The sequence below is a fragment of the Prinia subflava genome, chromosome 15 (genome assembly GCF_021018805.1).
Source record: "Prinia subflava isolate CZ2003 ecotype Zambia chromosome 15, Cam_Psub_1.2, whole genome shotgun sequence".
Classification (NCBI taxonomy): Eukaryota; Metazoa; Chordata; class Aves; order Passeriformes; family Cisticolidae; genus Prinia; species Prinia subflava.
In genome coordinates, this window is record NC_086261.1 from 14810913 (window position 1) to 14833668 (window position 22756).

General features: G+C 44.6%; 2 protein-coding genes across 5 annotated transcripts in view; one reads left to right on the forward strand and one right to left on the reverse strand.

The window, feature by feature from the left end:
* TMEM266 (transmembrane protein 266) overlaps positions 1-11597 on the forward strand; it is an 84534-nt gene extending 72937 nt beyond the window's left edge. For all 4 annotated transcript variants that reach the window (XM_063412473.1, XM_063412471.1, XM_063412470.1 and 1 more), the window contains 2 exons: positions 3442-3492; positions 10551-11597. In XM_063412473.1, coding sequence (XP_063268543.1) covers positions 3442-3492; positions 10551-11125 — 626 coding nt within the window. In that variant the 3' untranslated portion in view covers positions 11126-11597. The remainder of the gene's footprint in view (positions 1-3441; positions 3493-10550) is intronic.
* Positions 11598-11761: 164 nt separating this feature from the next.
* Positions 11762-22756, reverse strand: part of ETFA (electron transfer flavoprotein subunit alpha) — a 29393-nt gene continuing 18398 nt past the window's right edge. Inside the window, exons 10-12 of the mRNA XM_063412475.1 lie at positions 16077-16142; positions 12697-12777; positions 11762-11859 (exon numbers count right to left, since the gene is read on the reverse strand). Of these exons, the coding sequence (XP_063268545.1) occupies positions 11821-11859; positions 12697-12777; positions 16077-16142 (186 nt within the window). The 3' untranslated portion in view covers positions 11762-11820. The remainder of the gene's footprint in view (positions 11860-12696; positions 12778-16076; positions 16143-22756) is intronic.

Consider the following 22756-nt stretch of genomic DNA (forward strand, 5'->3'; position numbering starts at 1 on the left):
CTCCCCAGTCAGACATTCCCTTCTCTAGGGTGGAGTTCTGAGCGTGCTGAAGTCATCCCCACTGTCCATTTGTGGTCTCTGCTGCCTCACCCCTTGGAGCTGTCAGCCCACACTGCCCGAGCAAGCTCTGCTCATGGACCACAGAGAGCAGCCTGTTCTTCCTTCCCTGCTCAGCAGAACTCTCAGCTGAATCCCTCTGCAGGATCTCACTGCCTCCATGCCCCTACTCTGCAGGGAAGATTGTAGTTCCATCCTTGTTCACCACACATTTTCACATGGGGAAGAGCTGCCTCACTCTTCTACTCAGTCCACAACTTTTTGATCTTCATGACTAAATTTCCTGTCATCCAGACTTCCTCGGGGTCATTTATTAAGGGTGGATGTGGCACAGAGAGACAAGGCTTAGTGGCAGTGTTAGGTTTACTGGTAGACTCAATCTTAAAGGCCTTTTCCAACAGAAAAGTTTCTGTGATTCCTGATGGTACATGTAGCAAGAGGATCCCAGTCACCACCCGTTGCCATTTTCATGGGAATTAAGAGGGAAATGCTTTTCCTTTCTACTTACTGCCAGTTTTTAGTTTGCTGTAAATACCATTTGGGCATCTCAATAGCTGAAGATGCAAAGTCTGTGTCCTGGAAAAGGAAGTGCAGGTAACATTTCTGTGTATTGGAGGAGATGGATTTCTAGGAAAGGAGAAAAATTAAATCTGGATCCTGAAAATTCCAAGATGGTGGAAAAGAAGTTAAAAAAAAACCCATGCAAATTGTGAAGAATGAAGTATTTCTTAAGACAGCTCCGTGTCTGCAGCTGAAACTGGAATAGATTGACAGCAGAAAACACTATGTAGAGTGTAAATAATACAAGTGCTCTGTCCTTTGTGTAAAAGCTGGTACTCCCTGCACGCCCCCAGCTGATCCTGGTCCCATGGGACCCCCACTCCAAGCAGGGACCAAATCTCAGAATCCCCACAAGCACTTCAGTGTTCTGTGGTGCTCTGCACAGCCGAGGCTCTGTGGGTATGTTTTAAATGCACAGATAGGTGCTTTCAGTTGGGTATTTGTTGCATTATTTTGAACTCCTTTTTTCAGATGTAGAATATAATGGGAGGTAACTGGAATTGTTTATAACCTTCAATGCCCAAAGCAGCTGAGACTCCCATATGACTCAGATGACTTTAATTGTCAGTTTGCTTTAATGTAATGATTCAGAAACTTAATCTGTTGTTGAAATATTTATTCTGCTGCTGTTATTCCATTGCTCTTTATTGGTTTTTATTCATAAGAAACTACTCAAGGTTGAATATATGTTTTATATTTACATACACATGCACATATGGATATATTTATACATATATTTTTAATTTATAGCTAAGTGGATCAGCAGTGGTGAGTAATGAGGCCATCACACAATAACATTAAAGGTGGCAGCTGGGAGCTCCCCCAGTCTTTGTGCCCGTGGTCACACACAGGGCCAGGCCAGGCCAGAATCCTCCTCCCAGCTCAGGGGCAATGGGGCAGTGCAGTTCTGGAGCTCCTGCCCAGTGTGTGGCAGTGCCCACTGCTGCCATGCAGAGCAGCCTGGTTCTGTGCTGGCTTGCTTTGGACACAGCTGCCGTGTCTGGGAGCAGTGCTGGTGCATCCTGCCAGCTGGCAGGGCAGGCAGTGTTTGCAGTCCTAAGGAAGCCTTGATCTGAGCATTGCCTTTAAGACATGGAAAGCAGGTGAGTAACTTCAAGTGTTTCCTGCCTTTGATGCAAAGTGTCTTGGCATTTAGAGAGACTGTATGGGAGCACCCAAGGCCCCTGTTGGTGGCTTTTGTCAGGTGACAGGGAGGGTGACCCTCACCCAGCCAAAGTGCTTTGCTGTTTTCCTTGGTTATCTGCTTGGAATTGGACTCCAGAATGCTGAGAGTGCCTTACCAGAAACGCAGCTACACAGGCATTCTCTGAACCAGAGCCTGTGTCTGTATGGCTGGCAGGTTTGGTGGCACTGAGAGTATCAATCATGCATGACTGAAATGAAGTGTATTTCAGCAGCAGATAGCTGAAAAGCCTTGCAATGTTCTCCTAATTCAGCGGCATCGCCTTGAGCTACTCTGAGGCCTCTTTTTTAAACTCAGACATTAGCACAAAGCACACCTCTGACTGCAGGCATTTAAAGATCAACAAGGGCCGAAAAAGCTTTTAAGATCCAACGAAACCAGGAAAACAACCACGTTGCCTTTCAGTGTCAGGTTAGATTGCCTTCTTATGAGTGCAGCTATTTCAGGTACAGAGTGCTTGGTGGTTTGGGTGTTGTTGTGTGAGGAAAGTGTTCCCTGGAAAACATCTGTTTCTTTCACCTGCAAACCGCAATGTGCTGTGATGAGGCAGGACTGTAGCCACAGAGACCCAGGGGACGAAGGAAATCTGGCTCAAAGGGATGAGCATGGGTTTCTGGAACATGGTATCAAAAAGAGCACTTAAAAGGAGAGAATGCTTTTAGAGCACAGATACACCGCAAATGGGGCAGGTCAGGTTGCTTGGAAGCCTGATGTTCTCTGGGCCTGCCGATACTGGCAATGTTTGTCTTCCGCTCAGAACAAGAGAAGTTTACTTTTTCCACAACGGTAAAACGTTCTGCTTTTCTGTAAGATAACAGTAAATCCCCATCATCTGCAGCATCTCAAATCTGTACATGCAGTAGAGCTGCTGCTTTCCCTTCTGTGGTCATGTCTTCATTGTTAACTTGCTATTGAAGTTCAGGTGTAGCTCTCGTGCATTTACTGCAAGTTTAGTATTACACCCCTGATTAATAAAACTTTATAGTAGGTTTAAAGCCAACAAATAGTGTAATGTTAACATTATTCTGTATATTTATATGCATGTGTTATGTACACCAAAATAACTCTTCATTCATTTAAAATTGAAAAGACATTATCTTAGAAGGTAGAGAATTACACATTAAAATCACACATGGTGTCTCCCTTTCTCTTGCGGGGAAGGAGGTGACTGGGGATGTCAGTGAGCAGCAGCAGTGGGTCTGTCTGTGCTGTGCCCTCGGTTCAGCCTGCCAGGATAAATACCAGGTTTACTGGAGTGCCCTGGGTGGGAGGGGAGGGCCCTGCTGACCAGGCAAAGGCCAGTGTTGTGTTTGTCTCTACAGAGCAAGGGGAAATGGCCAGAGCTGTGTCAGCCTCTGGAAAGAGCACAGAGCACCTTTCCTTTGGAGCCCAAAGTGCCTCATTCCCAGGCCAGTGCTGCAAAGGACGGTGACAAAGAATAATCCAGTCCCTGTGCTGGCTGCAGCCACAGCGTGGATGGGGTGAAATGCATTCAGGTCTTGTGGCCTAAAAATCCAGAGCAGGTGGCTCTGGGCATGCAGGGAGAGGAAGACCTTCCATGGGGTGGGATTCAGACATATTTAAATGGTCTTCTAAGGGCTGCCTTTCTGTTCTTTCAGAGGATGACATGAATAATTACATCAGCCGATACTACAACGAGCCCAGCAGTGGTGAGTGTTGCTTGAAAACACAAACGTGAGCAGTATTTTTGCATTGCATCGTGTGCTGTAAACCAGGTGAGACTGAGCAGTGGTGTAGACCTGTCCTGGAAATGAAACCCACAACAGGCTCCTGGTTTGGTCCGTGAAGTGTGAATGTCAGTTCAGTCACTCTCTGAAAGCTGAAGGGCCCCAAGTTTGCTCTTGCTGATGGCACTCAGGATAGTCTGGAGATCTGGGAGGGGTTAATTCCCTGTAGCCAGGCTGCCCAGCTCACAGAGCAGTTCAAATGGATCTGAGAATGAGCAGTAGGGACAAAATAAATGAAGAGAAAAGAAGTGGGGAGACAGCCTAGCCCAGCACCACGCTGGGAACCTTTCAGAAAGGTTAAACTGAATGGTGGGAAACCTCAGTGGCTGGGCCCTGACCTGAGGGCAGCCTTCAAACAGATGTTCCTGGCAGACGTCCTGCTGGCATGAGGGGCTCTGCCTGTGCTGGGGGCTCTGCACAGCCCTGCTGGGCAGCACTGGGGGCTCTGCCCGTGCTGGGGGCTCTGCACAGCCCTGCTGGGCAGCACTGGGGCCTCTGCACAGCCCTGCTGGGCAGCACTGAGGGCTCTGCCCGTGCTGGGGGCTCTGCTCAGCCCTGCTGGGCAGCACTGGGGGCTCTGCTCAGCCCTGCTGGGCAGCACTGGGGGCTCTGCACAGCCCTGCTGGGCAGCACTGGGGGCTCTGCCCGTGCTGGGGGCTCTGCTCAGCCCTGCTGGGCAGCACTGGGGGCTCTGCACAGCCCTGCTGGGCAGCACTGGGGGCTCTGCCCGTGCTGGGGGCTCTGCACAGCCCTGCTGGGCAGCACTGGGGGCTCTGCACAGCCCTGCTGGGCAGCACTGGGGGCTCTGCACAGCCCTGCTGGGCAGCACTGGGGGCTCTGAGAGCCCTGCTGGGCAGCACTGGGGGCTCTGAGAGCCCTGCTGGGCAGCACTGGGGGCTCTGCCCGTGCTGTGGACTCTGCAGAGCCCTGCCCAGCCGGGGCTGGCCGTGCTCTGGCTGCCAGCACAGCGGGGCCAGGGGAGGCTGAGCAAGGCAGGCTCTGACCGGTGGCAGTGTGCACCCCCCTCTTACGTATATAACATTTTGTAAATACACTAAAAAAGTGTGTGTGCTTAAATATAATGTGTTATAAATGTATATCCCCATATATACACACACAGGGTTATAGGAAAAAAAGTGTGTGTGCCTGCATATACATGTGCATAGAATATACACAAGGTATGCATACATATATAAATATATATATGCATTTATGTGTATATATATAATGTACTGCATAGTTTATCCCTATGTATAGTATGCATACATAGTGAAATACAGGTGTATATAGATATATTTATCTATATAAGGATGTGTCTGGTATATCTATAAAACATGTATATATGTGTATGGATATAGATTTATAGTGTATTCTATATAACCCACATATATAAACACAAACCTAGATACACATACATAAAGATGTAGGTAAACATACACATACATGTATGTATATAGTGTATCATACATGTCTCTCCAAACATACACACATCCCATATGGGTATTATGTGAGCACATTAACACACATATAAGGGTAATTTGATTTTGTGTATACATATGGATATATCTTTATATAAAGATGTGTGAAAGGCTGTGTCTCTGTACATACTGAGGTACTTTATTAGAATGCATATATTAAAAATATCAAATGTATAAAGGAGTGTGAGAGGAGAGATGGTCAGAATGTATATGTATTTATAATAGAAATGCATGTGTATATATTACAGGAATGAAAATATGTATCTCTGTATGATGTATTGTAGATCTTTAATCCTGTATATACATCCACACATATGGAAATAGATTTATATGTAGCTGAAGCTACATAAGTACTAAACAGAAGGGAGTGTGAGTGTCTGGTTGTAAATCCAGCTGGCATCCAGTGGGACCCAGGCAGGCTGGAGAGGGGGGTCCTGCATCCTCCCAGGGGAAGGTCCTGGCGCTGTGCCCGGGCACTCCCCAGCACAAGCCCCGGCTGGGGACCAGGGCATCCAGAGCAGCGCTGAGGACAAGGACCTGGAGCTCGGGTGAGCCCCTGCAGAGCTGCCCCGACAGGAGCAGGGCAGGATCAGCAGGATGTGGAGCTGCAGTCCAGAGGAGCCCGGAGGTGCCGGGGCTGAGCCGCTCTGCCCTCGGCCCGGCTGGGAGCGCTGAGAGGGCACAGCCCTGGCACAGCGGCCCAGGCACGTGGAGCCCTGGCAGTGCCCGAGCACCCCGGCATGGAGGAAGTGTCCCTGCCATGGCAGGGGTGGCACTGGATGGGCTGCAAGGTCCCTCCCAACCCATGAGCACAGGGATATTGTATTGTATTGTATATGAACACATTACATATGTATAATGTGTATATAATAATTGTATGTAATAGAATGTATATGTATAATTTCTGCACATGGGAGATAGATATGCTTGTATATCTGTTTATAGATCAGGATGTGTGCGTGTGTCTTGCATATGTAAAGGCATTTGTACACGTTTGTCTCTGTAGATGTATATTTTATTATATGCATTACAAAATATGTGTGTGTGCACATGTAGCCGTAATGTATTAGGTATCTATAGCCATATCCATACATAGAGAGCTATATACTTAGATATGACTGTGTATGTATACGTAGTCTGTATAAAGATACTTTAAGTGTGGCATATATGTGTGTATATATATGTCTGTCCCATAAATATGGGGATAGATACATATTTATAGATATATGTGAGAGAAACTGTATATTCATATTTTATGTTTCTTAGGTAATATAAATCAATGAGGGGTGAATGGCTATATACATGTATTTTTAATGTGTATCATATGTGTATATATAGATATATATTACATCTATATATAGATAGATATATATGACATATAACATGGATCTATCTCTGTGTGTATGTTTCATGTATAGGCATTATAATATAAATTATATACCTATATACAAGTTCCCCACATAGATACACACAGAGAGGGAAAAGTGTGTCTATAGATTTTAAAACATAATTATATATATTTTAGAAATGTATATGACTGTCTGCATATACATGTCTTTTTAGTCTGTTTTATGCATGTCATTATGTGTACATTTTACATATAAAATATATACTTGTTGTTCTATAATGATATAGGTATGTGGAATGTTATGTATAGGCTTACCCTATCTCTGTGTGTGTATAAATGAGGCTGTTTATGTGTATATGTGCAGACAGATACACAGACAGGTAAAGATCTATGTACTTCATTGGCATTTTATAGATGTGTAAATATATGTAAAGAAACATATATAGATAGCAGGTGAGATATATGTGGGTAGGTATGAGAGCCTGTTTAAATACATGTATGGTTTATATACTGGGACATGAGTGGACCTGTATTATATAGAAATCTGCATGCTTATATAGATGTATTATGAAGGGAAAACATAGATATATGCATAGAGACATTCCCTCTGTAACTATGGATGTCTCCATATAAAGCTATGCATATGGGTGTATAAAATCTGTATATGTGTGTGTGTGAGGGAGAAAGCGTAGACACATGAATTATATACAGAGCTATTTTTAAAATGTACACACATACACATAGAGGTATAAAGTATTGGTTTTATTTGTGTTTGTGCCTCTGTATACATCCCCAAGCTCTACAGGACTATGTATATCAACAAACACACACATTCCCCTATCTATATGGATATATGCATATATTAAATGAGGGGATACCCTGCATATACCTATGTGTTTTATAGTGTGTGTAGAGACAGAGAGACACATACACAGGTATATGGTACTGTTTACAGATGTATAGCCACATAATATACATCAAAAGACATTAAAAGGGAGGGTAGTTTAATTTTAAATGTATAATATGTATTGTTGGTGTTATGTATAATGTATTATAGATGTATATCCTTATATTTGCAGTCCCTGTGTATGTACACACAAATTTACACGTGTGTATATATATGTATGTGTGTGTATACGTGTCAGGGAGGTGTTTTTAAGGAGAGCAGACTGTATTTAAAGGGACTATTGTGTGTTCATGCATCAAAAGTAGGGTGTATTTTACAGGGGACTCCTCATCCATATACACATTCTGTATGTGTGTGTGTGTGTGTACAATGAGCAGGTATATACAGGAATATCCTATTGACTTACAGATGTGTGTGTATACACACATCCCTTGATATCAACCCCCCTTATACAGATAGCAATGAAGATAGAGCTGAGTTCTTAAGTAAAAACAGAATGTATTTTCAATATATATTTATATGTACATGCATCTTATAAATAAATATACACACAGAGAGGCAGGATCTTTTCTGTTTAGTACTAAGTAATTATGTATATTTAAGGGATGGGCTATGTATTATAGTGTATATAGGTGTGTGTATAATACACACAGATGTGTGTGTAAAATATTCTATATGGAGCTCATGTATGCACATATTTCCCACATCTGTACGGAAAAATCTAAAGATTATGTGTCTAAAAAAGGGAGAAGGGGAGAGAGGCTGCGTTTATGTAGCGATGTGTAGAATACATCTGTGCGTGTGTGTGCAGGTGTACAGCACTGTTTGTAAATGTCTCTCTGTGCCCTCTGAATGCCTGTGACAATCTCTGTGTGTGTATACACACATCACTGGCTATGATGTATATATACATATATATCTATTACACTGAACGTGTTTGTCTCTGGGTGTGCCTGGGAGTGCAAGTATAGCTGTAATGTATATCCTGATATATGCACTGTCCATGTATGTACACATGGTGCCAAGTCTGCGTTTCTACAGAGAGGTAAGGCTGTGCAGGTGCAAGTGACAATTGTATGGAGTTAAAGAGGAGCCCACACAGTGCATCTATAAAGTGTCTGAATATTCACAGATATCATGTGTTATTATAGGGGACCATATACAGTGTGTGTGCATGTGTATGTGGAACATTGTATGGACTCACACACACGCGCCATGTCTGTAGGGACAGATCTGTGCAGGAGTAGATGATACAGATTTACAGTGGGGCAGGTGCACATTGTATTACACGTAGATGTATATCCCTGTGTATACATCTCCATAATAAACTTTGTGGTCTATAAAAAGGTGTATGTATATAATTTAAAACATGTATAAAGATTGGGGGTAGCATGTATAGCTATAGTGTTATACATGCATTATATTGTTTTATACATTCCAGATTTATATATACACACCATAAGACTTCAATATTCATACACAAAGGTAAGCATACATGTGTGTAATTGTATACATTCTATTTAAAGAGTAACAATTACATTTTCAAAGGGGGAGAACAACCACAATGTCCCATAGATAGTACATATCTACATTTTTATATATCTATGCACACATGTATATACACAGATATGTATGTAGAAAATGTACATAGAGATGTATAGGTCTAATGGTCTAATGTATAGGTACATGTGGGGCTTGTAGATATATATATATATATATGTGCACAGCTCCTTCCCATTCTATATGTTTAAGTCTATATATAAGATTAGCTATGTATAAAATTAGGTGGATGAGAGACTGTAGATTCAGCTGTGTGTTATATATGTGTCTGCACATGTATAGAGAGAGGTATGTCTAATTATATATTGATATATATCTCTATAGATCCCTATAATATACTTGGAAAGCTGTGAAAAGGTACATATAAGTGTGTGTACATATATATTTACATAGATACATATACATGAAAAGACTATAAGGGGGAGGGGATGCTCATGTACAGGTAAAATGTGTTCTGTATGTCCCTCTAACTATGGTCCCCAGCCACACACACACATACTGACAAATCTATGTATTATATTTACAGGTAGGTATACCCGTGTGTGAGAGCACAGGTATTCTGTTTATAGATAATAATTCCATGTATTTAAAGGGGAGGCATGTATTGTCTATATAGGATATGTATGTGTACTGCATCATATATGGATCTCCATGTAGTCTAAAGACATGTTAATAAATAGCTATGTAAATACAAAGGGATAGAATCATGTATCGGTAGCATTGCTTACATATATATTTAGCCAATAAATATACATACACATACAGAGAAATATGTATACATTTTGCTAGAAAGGTAGAGGAGTTGTATAATGGTAGATAACTGTCTTTCAAGGGGGCATTACATCTTGTATGTATAACAGAAGGTCTGTGTACAATGTATTCTGTATTGGGCTCACACAGACAGAGTTCCTCATCTCAATATATAAAGATCATATGATCATAAAATGGGGTGGGGAAGGGTGGGAGCCTGCATCTCTACACCTGTGTATTGTGTGTAATAAATGTGTGTGCTCATGTATGTATTTACAGGTATGTGGCCCTACCTATACATCCCCAGTGCATAGAGCAGGAGATAGATAAAAGGCACATGTGCATAATTCAAAGACGGTCTCAAGAGAGTGGGGGTTGTGTTATTATGTGTAGGTATGGTGTGTGTATGTATGTATATCCCTATGGGTACACACATCCACACACCTATAGAAGAACCGGTACAACTTGGGGAGAGGTGGCATGCTGTTGTAGCAGTAGCTAATTGCAGGTGTTTAAGGGAGGGACTGTAGCCTGCAGGTACCTATTGCCTGTCCATGTACACACGCAGGCAGAGTGGATTAGAGATGCAGTTCCTTAGGCACACATGACTACACCTCTAGGTGTTGGCATTTGAGAGTGACTATATATATATATATATATATATATATATATACACACATATATAGCATACAGTGTGTGTTATATCTGTGTATCCCTCTACAGCTGTTCCTCCTGTAAACTTAGAGAGGTGGGGATAGAGAAAAGGGCTGTGTTACTGTGTGTATACATTTTTACATACATATTAAAGGGGGTCTGTGGCCTGTAGCGTGTGCCTCTCAAATGGCTTTGTGTCCATCACTGTAGGTACAGAGAGTTACACGTGAACTCGCTCTAGCTCTCTGTACCCTGTGCAGCTGCCTCTGCTCTGTCCCTGCAGACAGCGGAGTCCCCGAGGCCGCCCTGTGCGTGGTGACCACGGCCGCCATCGACGTGCACCGGCCCAACATCTCCTCGGAGCTGTTCACGGTGGAGGTGCCGCTGCGCCTGGGCAGCACCGGGACCTCGGCCAGCCTCACGTCAGGCAGCGCCTCGCGCTCCACCGTCAGCTCGGGCACGCGGGGCTGCAGCGAGAGCAGCCAGACCCTGGGCTCATCCCCGGACTGCAGCACGGCCTGCGAGGCGCCAGCCGAGGCGGGCGCAGGGGCCGCCCGGCAGCGCACGGCCCACGCCGTGGTGCAGGAGCTGCTCTCGTCCCTGTCGGAAGAGGCCTGCCTGGCGCAGAAGGGGCTGGATCCCGTCAACCTGAAGCTGCCCAGCCCAGCCGGCTCCGTGGGGACCAGCCCCGACCTGGGCCACCGGCTCACTGTCTACAACCGCAGGAACCAGGAGAGTCTTGACGTCTTCCAGCTCAAGCCGCTCCTCGACTGCCCGCAGGGCGCCCCAGTGATTGAGGAGAAGTATGGGGGACTGGGGGCCCCGGAGCCACGGCTGGGCAGGGTTCCTGAGGCATAGGGCCAGCCGGGGGGAATGGGGACTCCCGTGGAGACACGCTCACCATGCTGGGCCACGAGGCTGCCACAGGCAAGGTTGCCGAAGACAACCTGGGGCATCTCCTGCAAGGGCCACCAGCCCAGGGTGAGGCCAGCACTGCCTCTGCTCACCAGTGTCTGTGGCACATGACCTACCTGCCCTGCCACCAGCTCTGGGACAGCTGGGACCTACGGTGGCCATGTGGACCTTCCAGCAGTCTTAGGCCAATACGGCCCCACAGTGCCTGGAGGGACAGACAGACTGTGGTGGGAACGCCACAGAACTTCCACCAGTCCAGGGCCAGCACAGCCCCATAGTGCCTGGGGGCAGGACAGAGCTGCTGGACAGCTTGGGCCCAGCCTGGCTCCCTAGCTGGGTCACCCAGCCTGACCCTGCCCGGGGCTGAGCATGGCTGGGAGGCGTGTGGAGATTGGAATAAACACTGACAAATACATACTGCCTCCTGCCCTGTGTCACTCTTGCTGCCTTCTCTTACCTGCCTCCCCTGTCTTGCTTTCTTCCACCCCACCACTCCATGTGCCGTGCAACTGACCACCAAAAAACCCCAATAAAAACAAAAAATAACCATCCCAACACCAGAGTAACTGACCCCACCTCTTTCCAGTAAAATCCTTTATTTGCCCTTACTCCACAGCGCCGGGTCCCGTCACCAGCACTCACTTCTTCTTCAGGAGCTCCGTCATCTCTGGCACCGCCTGCAAACACCAGTGCCAGGGTAGTAGTGCATGTTCCCCTCTGACCCCCACAAACTCGCCCCGTGCAGTTCCCAGCCCTGCAATTACACTGCCCACCCTCCCACCCAGCACAGCACTCCAGGGGCTGTGGGTCACCCCAGCTCACAGCACTCCCCACTTCTCTCCTGCTGAATAAAGCCTCTTAATTATTTAAGAGAGCTACATTTCCATTAGGTGGAAATAATGCATTCGTACAAAATTTATTAAGGTAATTGTCTACATGGTGTTTCTTCAGAATGCGACTTTGTCTCTGGCCTACAAAGAGCCCCGTGCTTGCCACGGAGCCAGCGGGCATTATTTCAGGAATGGCATTAAGTGCTGGCAGAGTTTCTGCCCGTGCCTCCACAGAGCCACCACACTGCCACCACTCACACGTGTGGCCGCACACAGGCAGTGACACACAGGCGCTGGGACAGGGCTGGCTCGGGGCTCCAGAGGGAACTGTGAGCTCCTCCTGGGCAGCAGTCAGTGAGGCAGCAAGCCCAGGCAGAAATAATCACGCCTCCTGCCAACTCTCTACTTCCAAACTTTATGAGGCTTAAAAATACATGCAAGCATGTATGTGTGGTTATTTCCAAAATGGTTCAACCTCAGGAAATCAGAATTGAGGCAGGCTAGCTGTGACACAACCTACTTGCAGGGATTTGATTTTAAGCACACAAATCATGACATCAGAAAGCAAATTTTTAAACTGCAACCCAAACACCCTCACACAGACATCGTTAACACTCATTAGATTGTATCACGCAGGCTCCTGTCAGCCCTCCCAGAGTTATCCTGCACACAATTCAGCCTCACCTGAAATAAGTCTGCTACCAGGCCATAGTCTGCTACTTGGAAAATTGGAGCTTCTGGATCCTTGTTAATAGCAACAATGGTCTGCAAGCAAAGTTAAAGCACCATATGAATCTAGATATTGATCATCCTCTGGGGCTGGATTACAGGGCCAGGTCTTAGCCAGGAAAGGGGCTACATTCTCTCCAAGCCCCCAGAAGCAGAAGATTTATCTGGGCATTTGTTTAATAGTTTTCCATCTCAAAAACAAACACCTCCTTCCCTCCACATACACCACAATCCCCTTGGGAAAAAACCCCAAACCCTCCCTTCCCTGCTCATCATACACATCTCTGCTGTGCTTCCCTGTTGAAAAGCCTAGAAAAAAATTACTACAAAGGATTATCTGCACATTCTAACCTGCACCACTGCAGAAGTAACTTTGAGGCAGCAGCTACAACAAGCACAATAAAGCCCTGTCCAAAGGCCTCTGTACTTGCAGTGGGAGACAGCATTTAGTTTGTCACACAGGAGAAAACAGCACAACAAATCCCAACACAGTGACCCAGAAAATGTCTTGGTTTAAACTCTGCCATACATTGAATCATCCTTAACTGCCTGTGACAGCTTCCAGCAAGGTAAGTGTGGGTGTCCTCATCAAAACCTCCAACAGGATGGGGAGCACTCCACAGAGGAAGGGAAACGAATCCTAAAGCAAACCCAAAAGCTCACGGAAGGGGCCTTACACCGAGAAGGGGCACAGAGCACAGCCCTGGGGCAGTGCCTGCCCCCTCCACACTGCCAGTGGAGCAGTGGTTCAGGGCAGCTCTAACCCAACAGGCAGCTGAGGCACTAAGCTGCCACTCCATGGCTGTTTTACTCCCTCCACTGAAATTCCAACAAAATTAATGGCTCAGTAAGCAGGGGCCTAGTGGCAGTAACTCAAAGAGTAAAGTTTACAAATCCTGTGGGTTTAGGTCCCCAGAAATGTTATTTCTTGGCATGCCATTTGTCCCCTGAGAGTCCCTGTAAAGGACCCCATCATGCATAGAAGCAGGCACTACCCAGAGCACTGCCCCTGCCCTCTGGCCAGCTCACAGCCAAGGATGTGCACGTGCTGCAGCAATGCTGCCCTTGACCTGTTCTCCCCTGAGCTTTATTGGTTTTATTTCAGTCACCCCCATTTACAAATGCAAGCCTCCCCTGACAAGCTGCAGTGCAGGAACGAAATCCAGGCTGTGATCCCTGAGAGTACTGGCCCAGTGAAGACCTTCCCTGACCCTCCTGAGGCCCAGCCAAGGCCAGCAGTCAGTGACACCACAGGGGCTGCCAGCTGTGTCCTTAGCAAAAAAATAATTTAAAAACTGCTTGCAAAACTGTCTGAAGCTTTGGTTTGGCAGCCTAGTCCTTCTTCTGCTTCCTTTAGCTGAAATTCAGTAAAATTTTGTTCCCTACCTCATTGCTAACTCAGGTAAGCAGCAAAAGAATCACCTTGCTCACAAGAGAAGTTTGTGAGTTAAATCTCTGAGTAAGAAAAGACAGGGGAACTCTCATGAGGGAGTTAGAAATAAGGAAAGAAAGCAACAATTCTCCAGGTCTCCTCAACAGCTGCATTTTCTACCTTGCTGTAAAATAACAAATAAATTATACATTTCACTTGGTAGAAAGCATCTGACTGCTTTGGAAAACATATCCTGAAGTGTACAAGTTCACAATGCCAGATAATTCAGAGTGCTGAGGGAGGACAGGGGAAGCATCAGAGAGCTCCCATGGCTGCTTAATTCTTTGTTTGGGAAAACTGGATCTTTTCCATAACTACCCCACCTAAATGCTTTAGCTAATAGGAAGGCAGAACACATTCCAAATACAAATAACTGAATCCTAATTTTACAACAGACACATTAGCTTACACTAAAAATACCTCAGATATGGGAGAAATGGGAAGGGTCAAAGTTAAATAAGCACCTCATACCAAAAAAATTCATCCGTCCTTATTTCTTATAGCAGAATACCTCAAAATATCAAACATGCCTTTGGAAGAGCCATAAAAGCAGAGGTTTTGCTGTTACAGTGTAGGATAATATAACTGTTCAATGTTTCTGTAACAAAGGAAATTCTGGCACTTCAAGTCAGAGGTTCCCAGTGCTGCTGGCAGCCTTAACTGAGATAAAGCAGCAGATAAACACAGAGAGGGTCACATCAAGGCTTTGTGCAGCATCCAGTACCCGGTTCTCAGTGGCTGCTGCTCATCCCACCTGCCCATGTCCTCAGCCAGGCACGGGCACAGCCGGACACTGAACCCCTCCACAGCCACTTGTGCTGCTGTGCCCGGGGGGCTGAGGTGGCCGTGGCAGCAGTGCTGGCCTGGGCTCTGCCTCTGCTGCACTGCACGAGACACTGGCAGTGCTGTTCCACCACAGCCCTTGGGAATACACTGCCACAACTCCCACTGCTCAAGAGGGACCTCACCCCTGCCCATCACACACCCTGAACCTTTTCTATTTTGGTTGTTTTTTCTCCACTGTATCAACTAATGCTAACAGCACTCAAGTCCCTGCTTTTAGAAAGCTTATCATTTCCCCCTCCAAAATATTTATATCATACGTGAGAAAAAAATGGTAAGAAAGCAAAGACTGTCCCACCACACAGTTTGTGGGGACAATTACCAGTCACAAACTGGTCTGTGGCTGGTTAAACACAAGAAACTAGTGCAAACTTTTGCAGCCTTTTTCCTCGGCTTTTATAAACTATTCAAAGTTGTGGCTTAGTTAAGTTCATTCCCTGAAAACAAACAAACAAAATAATACATACCTTTTTAAAAATCACTGCAGGAGGCAGGACCTCCAGTTTTCATGTCTGGCATTTGATAGTATCAGTCAGCAGGTAACTCTGCTCCTCTTTAAACACTGCACTGCGGGCCAAAACTGGCCATTCCAATTTTGGATTATTTGCTTTGGCAACTAATGAGTTAAACCTTTTAAAGTTTTACTGCCGTTTTATAGCAAGTTTCCATTTGAATGGCTAAATGCAGGAATGTCAGAGACATCTTTTACTTTATGGAATAGTAAGTTCATAATTCAAATTGCGCATTGTTATGCATGAATTAATATGTCATAGTCTGGATTAAAGGCAAATGGAACTATTGTATAGAATTCAGGCATATGTGCTTTGGGTTGGGATTTTTTAAACGAAGTTAATTAGCCGCTTCCACTGATCACTTTGGGTTGTAGTGCAAAGGTTTTTCTACCGTGTGAGATGTTTTGCCACAGTATCTTTTTCTTTTGTCAAAGACTGTTTTAAAGCAGCAGGAAATACGAAAACCATCTAAAGCACTGATGTAAAAGCAAGGGAGTCAACCCATTTCCTTCCTCAAAAATCTCTTCTAGTACATCACCTTCACATACCTTGCTGTCTTTCATTCCAGCCAAGTGTTGGATTGCTCCAGATATTCCCACAGCAATATAGAGTTCCTAGGAAAAATGAGAGACATTTTTGGTCCCCACACCACAGTCTCAGTAAGCTCTCACAAACCTAAATCCAAATCAATTACATGCAGCAGTTTTTACATTACAGTAGTTTTGAATACTAAAGGCAACTGATGATTGGTTCTGTTCCCCACCTGCGGATGCAATGTGACTGCAAAAGAAGAATCCCAAAGCAGCATCTAGCAAAGACAGATTAGGGAAAAAATAAACAAAGCCTGCATCAAAAACACACAACACTGCTCAGCGAAAGGCCAGGGCAATCCACGTTATCCACGACCCTGCAGATTCCCAGGGCAAATATTAAGATAACCTACAGAAGGATAATGCAGTTACCTGATGAGCAAACCAAGGCTTTTGTTCGAAGGCCCTCAGAGCCTTTACCTAAGACAGAATGCTCAAGACTGAAATTCAGGTGTCAGGCTTTTGGAAGGTTCCCTGTAGAGCAGGATAATCCTTTGAGGTGGCCAGGTGGGTTGGCACACAGCCCCCCTGCAGTTTGTGTCCCTCACCCAACCCTCCATGGCCTGGAGCCTTCCTGCCCCACTCACTGCCGCTCCCCCCAGAGGACAGAACGTGCACCAGCTACACCAACAGCTTCACACTTTGGAGCTCCCAGTCTCACATCTCCAAAGAGTCTTACAGTTAAAAAATAGGAACATTTGTAGGTAAATCGATGTCTATCAGCTGTTTCATTCACAGCTGGAAACTATTACTTCTCCTTTAGGCTGAAAGTCACCCATTCTATCATATATCCAAAACAAAGGGTATTTCAGCTCCCTGACAGTTTTTCCAGTACCACAAGTCCAAGCAGGCAGTCAGAGCTGTCCTCTTCAGCTAACTAATACTACAGAAGAAAACTAAAGAAAGTACATTTCACCAACTCATTCAATAACAGAAAATTAACACATAAATTTAGTAAGGGACTCATCTATCAAAAGCAGTCAAAAGGTGGTGCTTCACATGTGCTGAGGAAAGACACATTCTCAAATACTAACATGATTTGTCTTTTAAAAATATTAAGGGCATTCCATATCTAAGAACATAAAAATCTAATTTAACTCAATAAATACTACTGGGGGGCCACAGGGAGGGTAAGAGGGTCAAAACCAATCTTACCCCTGTGCAGCTGAAGCTGCATTACAGTTAAGTGGCTTTTAGCATGGCAGAGCCAAGCCCAGCTGTGGGACATGCACAGACTTACAGAGGGGAGAAGCAAACAAAGGTGTTCAAACACACCCACAGAGGCTTCTGCCATACAGGCCTCAGAGTCATTACATCAATTAAAGAAAAAAGGGAAGATTGCTTCCTGATGTTTCTACAGCTATATTGGTTTTTTTTAAATAGGAATAGATAAATGAAATTTATGAAGTCTGTATTTTTATACAAAAACTCTCTCCTGTAAAAACTGAAGGGGAGGGGAAATAAACCAGAATCGAAGTATTTGCTATCAAAAAGATTTCCTTTGAAATTGAAACGTGGAATCTAGTCCATGTACTTCCACAAAACCACACAGCCGGTGAACACACTCAGAAACTCCTTGGCCTCAGCAGGCTTTTACCAAGTGGATTACTATTAGAGGTCAATCTGTTTTAACCACAGCTGCAATGTAACCTAATATGTCCACATTAGAACTCATAGTAAGAATGCAATATTTTAATTATACCAAATAAAAGAACAGATGTTACAGGAGAAATTATTCTAACATCATGCTGTCTTTAATACAAGCTCTTTTTAGAGACACATTACCGTAATTTGATTTTTTTAGAGCAATTCATTAAGTGCCAGTCATCCAGACTACCAGATACTCTTATCAGTCTGCTTAACATTGTGAAGTTCAATCTTTGGAAAGAATCCAGCTAACCAGGAGCCAGATGCCTATGAATATATTCTATTAAAATATCTAGGAAAGACAAGGATGTTTCATTAAAAGGACATTTGTAAATCACCAGGCTTGTCTAAAAGCATTTATTATACATCTAGGCCTTGGCCTTCTAGGTTATGTGCTTGTGGCTCCCTGGTTCAGACAATTGGTCCTCTAACCCTGACAGGGGAGCACCTCAGCAATGTTTTCATTTAGAGAACATGGAACAGCATGGTTCTTACCAACACTTCCGTGCTGTAAAAGGGACAGGACTGCTTAAATCAGAGTTTTAATCTATTCTGCAGTTCAGTAGGAGGGACTCAAACTCACAATGTCTAAATGATAAAGCTTTGGGACTATTCACTGCCGTCCTGAAGAGAATTCAACTGGTCATCCAGAGATGACATAAAGCGTTGAGAATTCAAATCCTTGTTTATTTTCAGAGTAATAACCTTGTTTTGATATTTTCCCTGAAATCACTAACTTTGACCAGGCCTTTTGCTGAGTCCTGTCATTGCTGTGTTCGTTCCAAGTCTCAGGTCAGGACTGCAGCCCGAGCCCCGTGAAGCAGAAAGGAGCTGGGGACCCCAGGGCAGAGTCCCAGAGCGTGCTGGCCTTGGCAGCACAGAGCAGCAAGCTCTGCAAGGAGCGAGCTCTGGGTCCTTCAGAGCTCATCTGGGCAGGAGACCCACACAAGGCACAGAACAGATGAATCCGAGTCTGGGTCACACCTCTCAGGAGCTTTTTGGAACCCTGGAAGTTGCTCTAATTCCTGCTGTCAGGCAGCTGATCCACAGCCCCAGTTACAGGCACTCAGAGCCAAGTCCAGGACATGGAGCAGCGTTTATCAACTCCCTAGTACTGGGCACAGGCAGATTTTCACTGGAGGGCTGCTGCCAGCACTGTGCCACAAGAGAACAGGCAACAAAACAGCACACACACATTCCAGACCAAGGGTTCACAGCACTGTGAATGAATGAAGTGCCAAAAGCAACTCAAGTCACGGAAGTGAAAATTTTGGTGGTATATGGACATGACATCAGGTTAGAAAATTGTCTTGGCTCTCAGTAACTTCATTTCACACAGGACATACTGCACAAACATCACAGCCATGCTACAAATATTTTTATGAAGTTGTTGGCAGACACCAGCACAGGGAAAGAGCACCAGAGAAGAGAGCTGATGGCAAGGAAGAGCAGGATGGAGGGAACACATGGCACAGGACGCTGAACACACCAAACAGCTGAGACTGCAAAGCAGAGGACAAGAGGGCTCCTTGAGGAGGTACCAACACTGCAGAGGGGCTGCTGCTGGAGAGGCTCAGTACATCAACAGGGGGCAGATGTGAAGGGGGACACCAGCGAGGCTTCCCCAAGGGCTACAGCAGCAGCCCAAGGTGACTCTGCCAGCAAACTGGCACAGAGGCCAGGAGGGCTTTCATTTGTCCTGCCACACAACGTCCTGCACAACTCCGGAGGCAGACACGACCCTGACAGAGACCTCCAAGTTTATAAGCACAGATTGGCATCACAACCACCCTAAAAAACCCCTCCAACTCCCAAATTTGTCCTATGCCAAGTCAAGACTCCAAATCAAAACCCCACCTTCTCAGTTGCTAGCTAAAGTACTCATCTACACATATTTTTCCAATAGAAATGACCATGGTATGTTTTAGAGTCATGCTAATCATTAAAATGAAGAAAAACTTCTCCTTAGCCATTCCTAAACTCTTATTTCTGCTTCAGACTTACCAACTTATATATACCTGGCAGACTTCACATGCACGAATCTGCACACGTGGCTCCAGAATCCATACAGCTACTGACATGCAGTTTGGACAAATGCACAGGAGTGCTGTATGTGGATGATTGCAATTACCAATATACCAATGCAGTTATTTTCATGTGCTTACAGACTCCTGCAATTATTTATAGAATAATTTGTGGCATATATTACTTCATTTATATTTATGAAAATATTTAAATATGCCTTAGTCTGCCTTGGACATTTGCTTAAGAAAACTAAAAAACCAGTTTTTATTTCAACTCCCAGAGCCTTTGAATGGTGCTGTGACAGACCACAGCCACAGGTGCCCCACAAGCTGAGGTAGCTACTTTGCAAGCATGTTGTCAGCTGCTATTGATTTTTACGACAAACTTTGAATTATGCTGAAAACCTCCAATGCACATCAATTTATCATCCTACTAATGGCATGCTTTTAAACAGGCCCGTTTAATAAACCCCTCTGGCATACACACTATTTTTAAAGGCAGCTCAGATATTTTATTTTCTTTGCAAGAGTGAAAGGACAATGAAATTAGAAAGAAATCTCTGTGATCAAACTTGCTTTGTACAAGAGATTCCTTCCAATTACAAGCTATTAGCCAATAAAATATTTTCTGGCTTGACAGTAGTTCATCTCTGTTACACTGTATATCACACGCTTGTCCAGTATGTGATGCAGCTGAACCCGCTCCATTCAAGAAGCACACATCACTAAACTAGAGCCACACTACAGCTTCTTTTTCACTTTAAGAACCTTTGATCAGCCAAGCTGTGTAATTACTCTTAAGCGTGGTTAGGGTGTCTGCTGGAGTGCAGGGCCATACAGCAATTTTTTTTTCCCCCTCTCTCCTGGGAAAAGCACATCAATTGCTTTCAGCTAAATGCACTCACATATGAATATTTTAGTACAATTTAATGTTTCTGCACCAACCCCAAAGGAGCAGAGCATCAATTTGTGAACATAGTTTTCTTGGAGTTAAAAGCTACACTGGATAATGCAGGATGAAAGGGGTTGTCAATCCTTAGCTTTTTAGCAAGTCAGAGAAAGACAGTCTGTAAATTCAGTCCCAGCTGCATACAAACAGCTCTCTGAAGTTTGCCACCATAAAGCTACTTTTCAACAATAGTGAATTATCAGAGGAGATATTCCAAAACCAATTTCCTAAGCACAGTTGGTTTTCCCAGTGCTATTCCCATCTGCTACCTACCTAACAGCCCCAGCCATTTATACCAGGCAAAGTGCACCTGCTGGTCTGTTCATAACACCCACAAACCTGATGTACAAATAACACATTCCTACAAAGCACTGAGCTGAACAGAGCTGAAATTATGTACTGTGCTTGTGAAGAGAGAAACCTTGGTATCTCAATATTCCCTTGTATGTGTGACAAATGAGGAGGTAATTAAGATCTAAGGAAGTAATTGATAAGCAGAGTACAACATTTTTTAAGAAAGTACAATCCAGACAAGAGGAGTGACAATTCTCATGATGCCAAGGGAACTAATTAGTTTGTTCTGTTGTTAGTAATTTTAGGTAAGTGTCAGAGAACAAAAAATAAGAAAAATACTAGAATAAAATATGCCTTGTTTCACTTTCCTTATGTTTCCTCACAAGGGAGTGAAAGGAAACAGCAGATAAGCTAATCTGAATAAGCAATGCATCCCTAAGAAAGCAATGGGAAATCACACTCAAGGACAGTTAGCATCCACTTATTACAAAGAAATACAAAATACAGGAATTATGTAAATGATGTAATACTGTGCCTGTCCCTTCCTGCTATTCCCAAAGTAAAATGACAACTACCAAGTGCTAAAATGCCACTCACTGCAGTGAAAGGGGTGCCCAGTTAAACAGTGGGGACACAGAGAGGCTAAGAAAGGATCCCATCCTCTTGTAGAGGAGGGGGAGCAACAAGAATTCCACCCTTCTTCCACAGCTTTGGTGCCTTTCAGGTGAACCAACATCTCACTCTTCAGTGTCTCAACTGAAGCTGCACCTCTAGCATTCCTCTTTCCCTCTCATTATTACTGTTAATTTGTGATAGTTATAAATCTGCCTCCCTTTTGAAGTTCCTTCCATCCATTACAGCCAGAGAGATCCTCTAGTATGAGAAGGAAGCTGAAGCACTGAAGCCAAGCAGTTTCCTCCTGGCCATCATATCAGACTGATTCCCCTCTGCCTTGCCCACATGAGGTTTCTAGCACATGCACCTGTTTTCTGTGCCATCATATCACATTTCTGGCACAATCCTTTAATCCAGTGTCAATTATTATTATATTACATATTTCCCAACTTATGCCTTCCTGAGTTTTCCACCTCAGTTTCTCATTTATTAGTGTTTTGTACCCAATGTTGAAAGCAACAAGACAGCAGCAACTGAACACCTTAAAACAAAAAATAAAATTAAAAAAAAAGAAGGTAGTTTTTCCAGCTAGGAAATCCTACAGCAGAAACTAAGGCAGTTCTAGAGTTAGACCCTGAAAGAGCACTAATTTTAGAAGAGTGAACATTAAAACTCTGAAGAGAATAAACTAGATAGACACCTTTCAGGCAGGCAGCTGGTCCTTCCCAAGGTCAGAGGGTAACAATATACACACACGCTTGCCAAAAAAAAACCACCTCTCAGTGTCACAGAGGTTCTGGCTGTTTTCTCGGGACAAGAAGGTGAGTGTGAGATAATCCCACTAACAAACCCTCCTTCCTTCAAAACCTGAGGGAAGCATATAATTAATTAGAATAGGCTGCAAGGGAAATCCTGGGAAACCACGGGAAGAGTTTGGGCATTCACAGGGAGCTGCCATGGGGCACTGCAGTGCAGGACTTCCCACCTGGCTCACGGCTGCTGCTCCAGAAAGAGCCGTGCAGCTCCCACACAGCTCCCACGCAGCCCCCACAGCCCTGGGGTGCATCCTCACAGCCCAGCTGGCTCAGTGGCACTGCACCCCCATCAGT